This window comes from Neopsephotus bourkii, unplaced genomic scaffold (genome assembly GCF_033783945.1).
Source record: "Neopsephotus bourkii isolate Nb327-2 ecotype Australia unplaced genomic scaffold, CSIRO-AGI_Nbou_v1 NB_233, whole genome shotgun sequence".
Taxonomy (NCBI): domain Eukaryota; kingdom Metazoa; phylum Chordata; class Aves; order Psittaciformes; family Psittacidae; genus Neopsephotus; species Neopsephotus bourkii.
In genome coordinates this window covers 65,418-80,518 of record NW_026900743.1, presented here as the reverse complement: position 1 = coordinate 80,518, position 15,101 = coordinate 65,418, and the positions used below count along the sequence as shown (strand labels likewise).

Below are 15,101 nucleotides of genomic sequence, written 5' to 3'. Positions count from 1 at the left end.
TGGGAAGTTGCCAGTCATTCCATGTATTGAGGGGAAAGGAATAGCCATGGAGCCTGCTGTCTGTTAGGATGGCACTAACAAGGTGAAGGCGTGAGAAACTGCCAGACCTGGTAGATAATAAAATGGGAAATAGTGGCTTCATGTATTACTGACCAAAGGGGAGTCACCAGAGCAATTCTATCACAGACACAGAAGAGGTGTGTCACCAAAAAGAGGACAGCAGAAGATCCAGTAATGGAAGGTGAGCAGGAGCCAGCCGTTGCTTTGGAAGAATGTGGGTGTGATAAAGGATGGGAATCTGGGAGAGGAGATTATATCAATGATGTAACAGGGCTGACTTGGGAGACGTTCCTGTCATTTGTAGAACAGCAGTGAGCCTGCAGCTCCCACTACACTTGTGACTCATCTTAGGGACCTCGCTTATTTCCCCTGCACTTCCCAACCAAAGGGTTTGGAGTAGCCTTCCTAACCTTGGCATGGGGAACACTACTGCCACACTGCCTTCTCCAGTAACATCTGGGAGAGTTGGCAGGATCCTAATCTAAGGAAACATAACTAGGAAACACAAATGTACAGAAAGGGTATCTGCCAGAGGACAGAAATTCCCTTCTAGTGAGGATGCCCAGGGGAGGGCACCAGAATGCAGCAGTGCACCATGCACAAAGCTCTAGAGCTGCGTGCAGGTGAGGAGAAGCCTTATGTGGGATGTCACTGCATACTTGCCTGGCAATCACTAAACTCTTAGATGACCCTGGTCACCATCATCAGGACTGCTCCACTGTCCTTGCTCAGGCACGGACACGTGTACAACTCACACTGTACTCACATGCAAGCATCCTGTGCATGCAGTGAGAAAGTGCTTGTGCTTAATCAGGGAAGGGAGGCAAGGCCAGAGCATATAATGAAATTAAAGTATAGAAATGTAACCAGCATGAACCACAGTATCAAACCATGTTGGCATACAAGGCCACTTTCACCTAGTTAACTGAGATTTAAGCAGATATCAGAAAACAGTAAATCTAAAAGGAACTGCAGCTAATAAAATGTCTGGAGCTATCATTTTTGTTAGAAGACAATAGATCACCCCCAAAATCACACCTTTTTAAATATAAAAATAAAACCAGAAAAAAAATCATTAAAAAACATACACCTCTACTTCATAAATAGTAGAATTACTTGTCTGAGAGCCTGATTACCAATTACAACAGCCAGAACTGGTAGTTATACTGTCCTAGAATATGGACACATTCATAATACAAAACCTTTCAAAGACATGCTGAGTATCAAAGCAAGCACCTAGTTTAATGAAATGATAGAATTTGACATGAACAGGTATAGTCAAGTTGAAAACATTACAAATGAGTTTTTCTTTTCATAAAAAATGAAACAATGTAAGTTAATAGTTGTGTTCACCTTCACATGGAAATATCAGGAAAATTTACTACATGTTGTTACTACAGAGGAATAAAAACATATTCTTGACACTTACAAATCCTCATTTCCATAAAGCAGAAGTTTTATTGCCTGTATTTATATAAATAGGGTATGATACAGTAAACCCCAGGTTACATTTATAAATGGAGAACATTTTGAAGAGCTCTTCAACAGCAACATGAAGTGTGCAAATATACTGGAAAAGAAAATAAATACTCCCAACAAGAAAAAAAAAAAGGTAACTGCTCTCCCAAGCCTACAGATATCAAGTACCTCTTAGATTTTAGCTTAAAAAAGATCTTTGTCAATTAGGCAAGAATTTTAGATCAGAATAAACATAGAAGACGTATTACATTAGCGCTAAACCATAAGACACAACCCAAAGCCCTGAATGGAATTGTGTACATCTGCAGAAAACACTTCTACATTCTATCATGTTGCAACTACACTAGAGCACTTTGAACTAGTGGTATATTACAATATATTCTCTTTTAAAACAGCCATTTTCACAGTCCTGGCAATACAGTACCAGTTTATTGCTAGCACTCCATTTAGTATTTCATAGTACGCAAGTGTTAAGTAACTCATACTGTTTCTATCAGTAAATAAACACACACCAAGTAAACTGATGTTATTATCACATACCTTAAAACAGGTTTTTTTCCCCCTAATTTGTGTGAATTTTGTTGCCTATAAAATTAAGGACAACAATACCAATCAGCTCCTAGAACAGCATTAGCCAGATAGCACTGAATCTCTGTCAAGTTAATTAAAAACCCTAATTCCAGCTGGTGACATCTAGGACTACTTTGGTTCAATGACCTAAAATTGTGCAGCCTTTCTGGAGCAGACTGGTGTCTGCTAGTGACCAGAAGCAGGATTTATATAGGTTCATTTCACACTTCCCAGCATATTTCAGAAGTACAGGGAAATGCTGACTATTCAAAAGTCCTCAAATACATTTGAAGGCAAAATTAAGCATGTAGTTTAAAACTTAAATATTTACAAGTCTCCAGTCTTTGAGACTTCAGATCTTCACAGTACTACATTAAAAATTAATCAAATGAAACCTCCCCATGGTTTACCTGCACTCTGCACTGAAAAAGACACATGGCTTTTCAGGGAACACTTCTCCGGGATAGACATCACTAGGAGACAAACCCCCAATTCTTTAGCATTAAAATTCACATCAGCTAGGTATGTAGGTAAATTAAGACCCTGAACTGCAAACATGCTGCTTTACTATTAACAAAATGTGGGAGCAGAAAGAAATGGCTTTCTCTTTAAAATAAGTCTTGAGAGTACGATTAACAGTGGCACTTTGAATGAACTTTCAAGGAAACTTATTTGCATACAAGAAAGTGTGATCAAACAATGGAAGAGTCACTTTGCATCGTGTGAAGAACACTTTTGAGGTGTTTATTTTGAAGGCCCACTTTCATAGCATATAAACACTGGTTTGTTTGGAAAACAACTACAAGGGCCGACCAGCACTACCCTGAAAACCTTTATATTAAAAGTTCTTCAGATTTCAGGAAATCCAAAGAGTCCACAATTCCAGGAGTGCTTTTGAGCTGAACTGGTTCAGTCCTCTGAAAAAGGACCACATACCACACCCAGAGGCTCATTTCACAAATACCTGCCTCTACCAAGCAGTCATACACACAGCATTTTACTATACTAACCCGATAGCAATTTATTTTTTCAGTCAGTAAGTGACCTTTGTCATAAAATATATGCCTGGGCTATGATGGAGATCCACAAGAAAACCTCACGTTTTCAAGCGATACTTATGCCTGGACAGTCTCTGCTGGAATGAGATTCCCTGTTGTATCCAGCTGCATACACTTACAAGAGCAGGCAGAAACTGGACACTCGGTATGGTCCCTGGATAACAATAGCAGAAAAAAGAAAAAAATGGGTAAAATAAAACTTAACAGTAATTTTGTAATCTATTACAATTTGTATGTGCAAGGGCACATACTTAATTGTAGCTCAGAAAAAACTCAGCATCATAAGGAAGTTTTGTATATGTTCTAAACCAACAAAACATGATAATAACAGATACAGCAAAGGAGGCATGTCCTGCTCAGTGCAGCATAGACATGGGAAGGAAGAAAGATTTTAACATCAGCTTACCTGAACCAGCTAAGCATGTGCCCAGCATGTCCACCGTGCCTACAGTTGTGGCACCAAGTAAACCAGTTGTTGAACTGAGCCAATTTCTTGTCTTTGCTGAGATCCACCTTTTCATCTGACTTGGATCCTCCTGTGCAGAAGCAAACCCACCCCCCCCCAAACGTGCTTGTAAATCATTATGCTTCTTTTATATTTCAGTACCTGTAACACTATTAGAATAAATCTGAAATTAGCAACATTATGTGAAGAAATGGCCTGAGAAGAGCCACAGAAGTCAGTAAAAGAGAAGTTAGTAAAGAACTGTTGGAATGCCAAAGAAAGAATTACATTGCTGAGCTGTTGCTTCACATCTTACAGGCATCCTAAACTTGCCTATTAAGCAAATTTTACAATCTCTTTCAACAGTGATTTATGTTTCAATGATTATGTTCCACTGAATTATGGGCCTGTTTCACTGCACATGAAATGTTTGCTTTAGACAAATCAACAAAATCCAAGTTATGAGTTGGAAGAATGATAATATAGAATTCATAACATCAGTGAAAGAACAAGAAGAGATATATAAATAGATGACAACTGCACAGAATTTCATGGCTCTGTAACAAGACTGACCTAAAAATATGAACAAAATCAGTTCCATTTAGACCTTGTATAATGCTGAAGCCAAGACATGTAGAACCAAAAGATTCTTTCTAGTCATAATACTTCTTAACTGTGACAACGTGATCCATACGTTCTTTCATACTTAGTGACAGAATACTGCATTAAATTTATCCTCTCTTCCAGCTTAAAGTCTGGAAAACATTCTATAATTTCTGTAGTATCCCTACGATTCATCTCAAGAAAACACACTTCCTATTTCTTACAGTTTTGAAGCTCACAATACTGATCACCACAATACTTGCATCTCTTCTTCTGTCTAACCATGGAATTTCACTGACATTCTCACTGGGAAAACTGTAAGAACTCAGTAACTGTGCATATTGGCTGACACCAAAGAGTTGAGACATAGGTTTCATCATAAAAATCAGATGGGATATAAATACGTTTTCAATTATGGTCTTCCTCCCTCAAATAAATACTTACAGAATGAGTACAGATGGAAAGAAAAAGGTGCAACAGAAGATCATCCAGTGGGAACTGCCTATTAGGCCTCTAACATGTACTCCATCTTATTTATTAATTAAAATGCACTACATCATACCTGGACAGCTGGAAACTGGTGTTCCCATATTTATCAAGCAAAGTGCACAGCGAGGAAGGGGTTTACGGCAACCAGGACAGCTTGTAACTTTTGACTTTGTTGGTGAACCACTAACTCCGTATTGGCTGAAACCTCGTCCCTGATGAGGAATAGCTGAACAGCTGTAAGAGATTGATTTTCCACAGAAATTGCAACTCACAAACACCTAAAGAGAACAAAAACCCATTAATTTTTTTGTTTGGTTATGTTTTTGCTACACCTATGAGTGAATTTCTTCAAGCTAGTAAACACTCATTTACCAGATATTCTAGACAGTGGCCTGGAAAGCCAAGGTGACTTGTGAAGGAGTTTCTACCATCTTGGCTTATAGATGTGCCACGCAGTCCTGAGAAGTAGGCCTTAATGATGATCACTTGCCTCAAAAGCACATGAAAACTTGCAGAATTATGACAACTTGCAAAGGTGTTATTTAAGATAATAAAAAGCTGTATCTGCAGTCATGAAAGAAACTAAGGTTACTCTAATTACTGTATAATTAAATGTTGTCTCTCCTTCCTTATAGTCACTCTATGACTAGTCTCAAACATGAGAAGTGCTGTGGTAAGAACAAGTTGGCTAAAAGTGCCACCAGATGTTAAGTAGATAGCATTTGGACAGGGTGTTAGTTTTTGGTTTAGCTTGTGTTCAGAACTGATAATGAAAGTTGCTGTTCACTTTCAGTTTAGGGTTCAAGAGCTTCAAAATAGCTTTGAGGTCCACCTCAATTAAAACAGAGCCAATCTGAGCTAGTTCTTGGTTCAATTCCCTGGCTTCAACATCATCCTCACCCTGTTGCTGAATTCACCTGCATGAATCATCTCTGACTTTTTTTTGATATCATGGGAGGAAAAAGTGATGTCAACAGTTTCATCAGAAAAGCGATGTTGAAAAGATTTGGTTTCTAAAAGACAACCCGGTATTTGACAGGAAAAGGTCTACAGGCAAAAAAAATTAAAAAAAAAATACAAAAGGTGGGAAAGTGATTTCCTAGATTAGGCATGAAGAAATGTAGATTTTTTACTATAGTTCTGCACTCTGTCAAAACCATTATCAAGTGTAAAAAAAAATAAAATTTGGAGAGGGAAAAAAAGAAACCAAAAAACAAACCACCACCACAACAACAAAAAAAAACAACCTAGAGTTCAGCTCCATTTTTAGGGCAGCCTTAGTTGAAATCGTTCTTCTGCACATGAATCCTCATGAAAGCCAATGTGCAGCCAGCAACTTTTTTCTATAGAAGTACCAGGCCACCTTCCTTTCTGGACTGGTCATGCTTCATACAAGAATTATATTTACCTGGGCTAAAGGTTTTGAACTGGGATCCAGCTTACTCCTATGGATATCAAATTCTGCACGTTTATGCCAAAATCTCCAAGCATCTAAAAGATTCCTGTAGTTCTCAATCCAGTACTGAACCCTCTCATCCTTAAGTACTTCTGATGGAGAACCCTAAAGCAGGCAGGGAAAAAATGTCAGACATGCTGAAGATACACAGTACGTATTACTTACTTCTGAAAAAGGCTTTACAAAGCGTACTATAAGATAAGAGAAATAATAGTGTAGTTTGTTTAGAAAAAGATTAATTTTCTGTTAAACTGTAACACAAATTTGATATTTTTTTTCTCCAGTGTGCCGCTGGTTGAAAGTACTTCTGCTTCCAGGTCCTCCTAAAAACTTGTGTCTGTCAGATAAAGTACTACAAAATTTTGTCACATAACACATTCTAAATCATTGTTATGATTATATATGCAGCTAAACACGGTGTTGGCAACTGTAAAACCAAGACAAGTCCATCATTAAAAAAAACCCAAACCCAATGCCTACAAACAAAAAAACTCACCTCAGTTCTCTGTCAAAATCCTGGAAGCAAAAAAAAAAATAAATGAACTTCTCTGAAAATACACCAGCAATAAGCAGGGGAATGGGTATTCCCAGTTCAGCCAGTGAAAAGGGCTACTTCTTGCCTCTTTCCCCTACTATCGTCTCAAGCTATCTAAACCAGGGAAAGTGAAGATACATATTCATAGTTAACACTGATTGTTTCAGATGATTCCACAAAACACTCATGATCTATATTGTCCCAACTGATTACAGAAAATACTTTTTAGTTCACAAGAGGCAGTATTATTCTGCTACAGAAACTGTATTTAGTTATCCTCTATAAAGATAAGAGTGATACACTAACCTGTAGCATGCAATAGCTTGCTGTCTGGACATCTCCCGTTCTGTCAACGTAACTTTCCATCAAGTCAACTCCATCTTTTGTCAGCCCTGTTAACAGTATTCCCTCCAAATTCCCAGCATCTTTCATTTCATTCGTCAGCTTTTCAATAAACCTGTTCAGCTATAAAACAGAAAATTTACTTAACTTTTGCCATCGATTCAGCCTTTCCAAACTTTTGTCATACACTGGTGTATGACAAAACTTTCATGATTTGAATACAAGAGTGTCGGCTACTAACAGAACATGTTGCTTGCCGGACGTTACACAGAAAAAGTTATATGGCTATATCTATTGTACTGCAACAATTCAAGTAGTTATCAACAAACTTTTATGTCTCCTGATAGGAAGAGCAAAGAGGTAGGTTACATATTTAAATACTTAGTGAATTTAAATGAAAACATTCCTGGTGTAAAGCCAAGCCTTAATTTGAGTATAAGCATCTGGAAATAAATACTGAGTAAGTACAAATATTCAAGAAAAACAGACATAAAGATAATGCAACAGCATTTAGCAAACTAGAGTGTCATGAATACTAATAAAAACCCCAAATAAACAAGAACAATAACAAAAAAACATCAAGCTGAAGGTACAAACTGAAGACCAGATTATATCCTATTGCAATGAGATAAATCACTCATAACTTACTGTTTCCATTGTTCACCCTCCACCCCGGAGTTTCTTCCGCCTCTAAATAAAGCCCAGACTTATAATTTGCTTAAATGTGCAACCACAAACTTACCTGAGCATCACTGAGGAATTTGCAAGCAAATGCCACTCTGTCTCGTACAGCTACGTTATTTTCATACTTTGGAGAGAAACACAGAAATACCACCATCACATACAAGTTTCCACCTTGTCAATACATGGTTTGTAAAAGTCAGATCATCTGCACTATTGTATAGCTAATACTATGAAATTAACCATGTACAAAGAAAATGGCACATCTGAAGAAAGCAAACACTAAATCTGAGATTAATCACCGATACTCAGATACAGGTATCAGAGCTAGACTAGCTACAGGAATAATCTGCTCAAATGGCAGGAAAACCTGGTATATAAAACATCCTATGAGGTTAATGAAACTCCAAAAACAAGAAACTTTGCAGGTCATCTAGAGCTGGACTTAGAGCTTCTAGCACATACAGCTAAGACTTCCACCAAGTCACAGGGGGAAGGAAAACAAACAAACCTTCCTTTACCATATTTACAAAATAACTGGCTTAACCACCAATTCCTTTCTAAAAATCATGACTAAAAGTTACTAAAACAAACAACAACAACAACAACAAAAAAAACCTCAAACAACTAAAAACTAACTCCAAAATCCCAGAACATGGGTTTCTCACAAGAATATTGGCACTCAAGGTGCAGAAATGCAATAATATTTACTTTGTGCTTTTTAATCCTTTTAGTAAAAGTCACACTGAAGGGAAAAAAAAGAATTAAATCCTTGACTAGATAAAATTTCAGTACTATGCTGTGCCTGTATTTTCCCTCCTGATGTTCTCAGACTAGAAATTGTGATCGACACTGCCAAAACAAGGAGGAGTGCTTGGCAAAATTTTTTTTATGCAAACTTCAGAAACTTGAAACAAAACAACAAAAAAAAACCGAACCAAACAACCCACCTTGTGATCTGTCAGTTTCCAATTCATAAATAAAAAACAACTATAAAATTATTACGTAAAATCCAGAGAACCAGAACATTCTCCCTTGAAGAGAAAAACCTCAAGTTTCTCTCCTTTGAGTTTCTTAAACTTTTTTCTATTTTTTCTTTTTAATACCCTAAAAGCATCATATCTCATGACAACTTTCTTTTCAGCGGGTTTAGGCCAATTATCCTGTTGCATTACAGGAGTCCTCCCTTGAGCTAAATAATTCCTATAGAATCCAGTATTGCTGCTGTTATTTAACCAAGGATCAAGTGTATTACTCCTCCAAAGGCTCAAAGTATCTCATAATTAAAGATTTAGTTCGTTCTTCACATGGCAATTTTATACCATGTTCAGAAGATGTTTACTTAAAATAATTTCATTGTGTTGAAACATTTAACAGAATAACTTCACAAGAAAAAATACAATCCAATGCAAATACAGCTATATGAAACTCTTGCAAAATCCCTTGCACTTACCGTTTTGTGCATTTCCATTATTAACCTCCCTTCCCCTTTTCCCCCTGCTTAAATTATTTTGATAACCTATTTCTAGTAGTTCAATAACCCCACACTAAAAAAAAAAAATATCCTCTAAAAATGTGTAAGCTATAGTGAGTATTTTCTCTGTTTATGCATGTTTTATTCACTAATATGTCTGTTTAGCAGAAAAAAAAATGTTGTCCAACAATATCAGGAGGAATCAATACATTCTAATTAATTCACTGAGTATAAAGCACTTCCCCTACATATATGTGTGCGCACACACACACACACATATAGGCACCTATTATTTAAAGCATTTTTAACAAACAGAAATTTACTCACCAAAACACCATCATAGGAACCAGACTCACTTGTAAGGAAAGCAAACATAGCACACAAGTAGGGATTGTTCAATTGCAGTCTAAGAGTACTGCACATTTCTCTCCAAAGTGAGTTCTTCTCATCTGTGTAGCCTGATAGAGCCATTGCCACAACATTAAGGTTTAAATCACCTGATTAGTTAAAAACAGTGAAACAATATTCAAGTTAAAAAAATCCAATTAAAACTGTAATTGAAAGCATCAGTTTGAAACAGAACATTCTGTCGAGATGCAAGACAAACTGTAGTAGAACTAACTAAAATAAAACATGCATACACTATAATTTATTAGGGTCTGCTTTAAATGCCTCTGTTCAGGTAAGGTACAGCTCTAGAAGACACAAGCCCATGGTGCATGACAGCCAGAGTTACATTTTAAGCAACAACACTCTGGTTGTTGAAATATTTTTAAATAGTTTTGAACTGCTAAATGTGTTCCTATCACTGTAATAAGATTGTCTTTATCATAATTCATATTCACAAGAAGTAAAAACATAGGATTGTGTATGCAGCCATCACTTAACTGACCTAGCTGAAGGGTAACAATTGCATACAGCAGCTTGAAGTTAACAAGTTTCCTAAAAACATCAGATCTATTTCATCTAGATATTAATTTTGCCCTAAAGTTTAATTTTGTTTTTTTGAATCAGAAGGCAGCATGTCTCTACTCTGAACTTACCCCATGAAAAGCACACACTTAACCCACCAAAAAGGGGCAATATTAAAAATAAAACAACCTTAACAGCTCCCTTCATGTCTCGCCTACTCACTTTAGTGGCAAGACAGTCTTAAATTTAATGAGAACAAAGATGCAAATGTAGGAGGAATACTGGCAAGAAAACAGAACAGAAATACCTCCATCTCCTGGCTTCATTGTCTTAACTTTTCTCTCATACACTGCAACTCTTACCAAACATCATTCAAAATCAAATGTTTTCTGCAGAGCCTGAGTATTACATTTCAGTTATTTCACAGCTGTTGTACCAGCAGAAAGTGGCATACAGCCCAACAGAAGCAGATACACATGACATCTAGCCAAGATTCAACTCCATTAGAACAAAAGAATTCCACTACTTCTGAGTGTAACACTTTCTGTGGTATGTACCAGTAGGAAATTGAAACATACAATCTATTTTAACTAAACAGTAATGCTTATGATAGTCTGAGGAGTGAAATATCAGGATTTGCCAGATTCTCAGGCTCCAATACAATTACTTCAAGTACCTATAAGACAACAGGCATATTTTCATACTATATAACTGTTTTCAGAAAAAAAAAAAAAAATCTACTGATACAATACCAGAATAAAAGATACTAAACACACCTTTTCCTGAGGAAGCCCCTTTATTTAGAATTTGTATTGCTCGCCGTATGTCTAAGTTGAAAAGTGCTACAGCAGCAGCTCGCTCCCAGTCTCCTTCCTGTTCCAATGAATTTAGAAAAGGTTCCACATCTAAGTCTGTTCCCTTCTTTATCCACCCACAAAGCTGCAAAGCCAAGGATCTCTCCTCACTCAGATACTGAATAATATCTGCCTGTCTATCAGATCCACTCCTGCTGTGCCTGAGGTTCTCTGTTGTTCCTAGAAATGGGAAATAAGTTAAATGATGCTTAAATCACAATTTAAATTTAAATTGCAATGACAACACAACACTTAGATTTCAATCATAAAGCCGAGTATCATATTTTAGAACTTTAACATTACCAAAAATTCCATGGTAAGGAGCAGCATACACAAAATTATTTTGATATGCAAAAATCATGCATTGTAACTTGTCACATATCCCCCAATAAGACTTTTCCATCCTCTACCTCATAAGATTTTGGATGTTCCTGTTACGGTTGACAGGAGCTGTCAGTATGTCCAATTTGAAAATACATAATACATAATACAGCACCTGTTCTACCAGTTCTTTCCTTAGCAAGTGCCCATGTGCTAGAAGCCTTCCCACCACTGAAGAGTTACTTTTTTTGCTCCAAGGAGCATAATATTAATAAGAGACATAACGAATAAAGAAGGAAAGATTCAAATATTAGATTATCCTAATAAAAATTTCTCTGAGCATGAGAAGCATGAGATGTCCAGACAGCTTATTTAAACATAGTTATACAAATGTCCTACACAGTGACCACAGTAAAGAACTACGCCCCGTGTAACAGTTAAGTGGGGAGCAAGAATTTTCAGTGCCACAGTCAAAAACCACATTTGGAATAGTTCAGTTGAAGATTTACCTCCAAGGATACTTTGTTTTTGTTGTTACTGACTTTCCAAGAACACTGAAAATTTTCAGAATTACTGTAACATAAACTGTTAATTTACATGTATTAAAACACAAACAGAAACACTTTGTTTCTGTATTTTTAAATAGCCTCTTTCAACAATTTTTAAAGGCAAACCCATGAGTGCATCATTCTGTAAGCATATTACAACAGACCTTATCAAAGTTGGAATATTCTTACCCAAAGATGACTTCACAATTGATTTAATGCCAGCATAAACTAAGGGACCTTTGTTTCCTGTAAGTTTTTGATCCATATCTTCAGTGTACTGCTTCATAAGTATTTTCATGTATAGGAAGCTTAATTTTTTCCCAAGTGTTTAAAAAACTTTATTTTTTAATTTAAAGTCACATTATATTAACACATACAAAGTATTTACAGGATGTTGCATTAAAGATGTTCAAGAATTTCATAGAAGTGGTTTACATATAAAGGTATATTACTTCTTCAGGATATAAAATAAAGGATATAATGCAGAGTGTACCAAAGTGATTTCAGCTGAGGATCTTCATTTCCAGCTAGGAGGTGATTTCTCCAAACTTGTTCAGTATCAAGACCATACCTTGACAGAGCTCTGAGCCGCATTTTGGTTGCTATGTCTTTTTCCAAGGAACTAGCCTTTCCTTCTTCTGTACACTCGTATAAATGTCGTCCACAAGCCCACATTAAGGAGGTCACTGGACTCCATGCAAGAGAAATTCTTTCAAAAACTGTGAAGTCAGACATAGTCCTGTTGGGAGTCACTACTACCATTCGATTTTGACTTGTGGGATGCCAAGCAAACGAAGCAATGTAGTTTTCACATGGTTGGACACTTCTTTCAATTATTGTTGGCTCAGTTTCATCTCCAATAGGGGTGGGAGTATGCTGCATGTCATACAGTCTAATGATATTACTATCCCTTGTTAAAGTAGCTAGCAGTCCTGTTCTTGTTGGACACCACGCAACCTTTGTTAAGGGTTTTGGCTGCTCTGTCAAGGTCAAAACAGGCTTTTCAAACTTTCTTAAATCCCATATGGCAACCTGACCTTCATAGAAGGAAGCTACACGATCGTGGAAATAGGGATCAACAGTCACTCCCTGAACAGCCTTAGTGTTTACAAATATTTTTTGGCTTGTGTTCCTCAGATCAAAAATAGCCAGATTTCGATGCATTCCAGCTAAAAGCAGCTTCTGATCCCGTGGAAGCCAACACAGAGAGAGGCAAGCATCGTTCTGACCTAATTCATATAATGGCTTTGTTACTACCAGTCCTGCTTCCGCATCTCCTGATGAAAGTCTTACTTTTTCTGTAGCAACAGCAGTCTCTGAGGCATATTTACTACTTATATCCCAGATCAGCACTGAGAAGTCAGCCCGATGTTTATCTAACCCAGCAGCAAGCCAATTACTATCCAGTGGGTTCCACGCGAGGGTGTTGCATTGCCTCGCATGTTTGGGAACAAATTCTTTGCCTATTAAATCTTTACATTTTGAGTTGTGGTCTTGACCTAGGCTAGTAAGAACCACTCGACCATTGGCCTGTCCAACAGCAAGGAGGCATTCAGGATCGTACTTTGGATACCAAGCCACACATTTCATGTACGGTGTATCTGAATTTATGGACAATAGCGTAGCTGTTGTTTCTTCTGATAATCGCAAGGACCCCGCCTTGAGTTCTGAACTTACAGCAGAGTCAATGTGATAAAGGCTCAATTCCGAATCGCACACAACAAATCTGTCAACATGGTGCGGGGCCCACAAAATATCAGGTTTGGAGCCACTCATGTTTAGAGTAGGTTTACACACAATTTAAGCTCTTGTAAGAAGAATCAGGTGATATCCATGCATATGGAAACTGTTGAGAGAATAAGTTGTATGAATGTTATCAAAACCCACACTCCTTTGTAATCTGAGATCATCTTTAAACAAACAAAAGTATGGCTCTGAATGACATTTAGCCCAGGGGTTTAACATGTATGAATTCCAGGCCGAAATCTGAAGCATTCTCTGCATTACATCACTTTCCCCCCAGCTCACTGGTTTTGCTGGTATATTCCTACAGAGACAGAGCCACCTACAAACCTAACAGCAGGATTTGCTGTGTTTACAAACTCAACAAGCATATTAATCAAGACAGGATTAGCTGAGATGTGATGTGGCATAATACATGGGTGTGCTGCTGGTAAAGGGACGCTCCCTTAAACATGCATAGAAAATCTGTCTAATTGAAGTGCACTAATAGACAAAAATTAGAGTCTGCCTGTTTTGTCTGAAGTCTGTTCCACAGCCAGAAAAGGCTTACCCTCTTTAAAGATTTCTGAAGAAATACAACTTTTCACTCTTTATCTTATCCTACTGCTCCAAATCCCACCTTCTGCCCCAGCATTACCTTCTCTTCATTCACGTTTGGCCTAACAGCATTCAAAAACGGGCACTGCTGTTAAAGAACATTTACACTTTCAGCAACAGCATGCCCAGAACCACCACACATACCTATATACAAAATAACCCCACACACCCTATAAACACCTTCTGTACCTGGAGAGAGGTACACACGCGACTGGGAAGTATTAAAAGGAAGCGAATTTACTCCTCCTGGGCCTCCTGATGCTCACGTCCCGGCCGGGCTCCGCCGTGCCCGGAGAGGGTGACAGGGCCGCAGCCCACCCTGCCCGCCGCTTTCTGCTCAGAGGCGTCTGCCGAGGCCTGCGGGCACACAGCCCCGGCGGCAGGCCCTGGTGCCAGGCACCCACCCTCCCTTCCGCGCGCGGCTGTACTCACCCAGCCCGCGGGGCCCTCCGACACCGCTACCGCTGCAGCCAGGGTAAGGAGACGGCGACCCGCCGCCAGCCGGCACAGCCGGCAGAGGAGGAAACACTGAAGACGCACGACCGCTTCCCCCTACGGTGCGGGGAAAACAGCGACACTTCCGGCGCACAGAGAAGAGACAAGAACGTTACTTCCGGAAGAGGCGGTACCATGGCACGCAGAGCGCCTTCCGCCGGATGGAGTTGCGTTAACTTCCGGCCTCGGACCGGCATACAGGTTGAACAAAGTTAAGTAGATTTGCACAAGAACTACAGCAGGTACATCCTTCTTTCACCTTACTTCTCCTTTCCTTAAGCTCTACTCTCCAAAGTATACTATGCTCCTTTAAAACATTATATGTGGATTAGTACTGGAGGAAACTATCTTTTTCATTAGCCTTACTCTTGGAAATGACTGGATTGCGTTGGATAAAATGTAGCTGGAGAAAGATCTGGCACAAATAGTTTTAGTTTCT

The 15,101-nt window shown here is 38.3% G+C and overlaps 1 protein-coding gene across 2 annotated transcripts; it reads right to left on the bottom strand.

Moving 5' to 3' along the window:
- Positions 1-1,277: 1,277 nt before the first annotated feature.
- Positions 1,278-14,734, bottom strand: MIOS (meiosis regulator for oocyte development). Of its 2 annotated transcripts, XM_061344686.1 has the most exons (11): positions 14,600-14,733; positions 12,307-13,673; positions 12,017-12,115; positions 10,881-11,138; positions 9,520-9,689; positions 7,780-7,845; positions 7,002-7,160; positions 6,113-6,265; positions 4,778-4,982; positions 3,574-3,703; positions 1,278-3,321 (listed from the first exon to the last, which is right to left on the bottom strand). In XM_061344686.1, exons 2-11 carry the CDS (start codon positions 13,601-13,603, stop codon positions 3,225-3,227), a joined length of 2,634 nt encoding a protein of 877 aa, XP_061200670.1. In that variant the 5' UTR covers positions 13,604-13,673; positions 14,600-14,733; the 3' UTR covers positions 1,278-3,224. The 2 variants fall into 2 exon arrangements, with proteins under 2 accessions (XP_061200670.1, XP_061200671.1); XM_061344687.1 differs by lacking the exon at positions 6,113-6,265 and having other exon boundaries at positions 14,600-14,734.
- Positions 14,735-15,101: the final 367 nt, after the last annotated feature.

Excerpts from the sequence above, each read along its gene's own strand:
- MIOS (XM_061344686.1), bottom strand. The coding sequence starts at position 13,603 with ATGAGTGGCTCCAAACCTGATATTTTGTGGGCCCCGCACCATGTTGAC. Across the intron at positions 4,983-6,112 it reads GTTCAAAACCTTTAGCCCAG|GTGTTTGTGAGTTGCAATTT; the intron begins GTAAATATAATT and ends TGTTCTCTTTAG. Across the intron at positions 3,704-4,777 it reads ACCAGTTTCCAGCTGTCCAG|GAGGATCCAAGTCAGATGAA; the intron begins GTATGATGTAGT and ends GCTTCTGCACAG.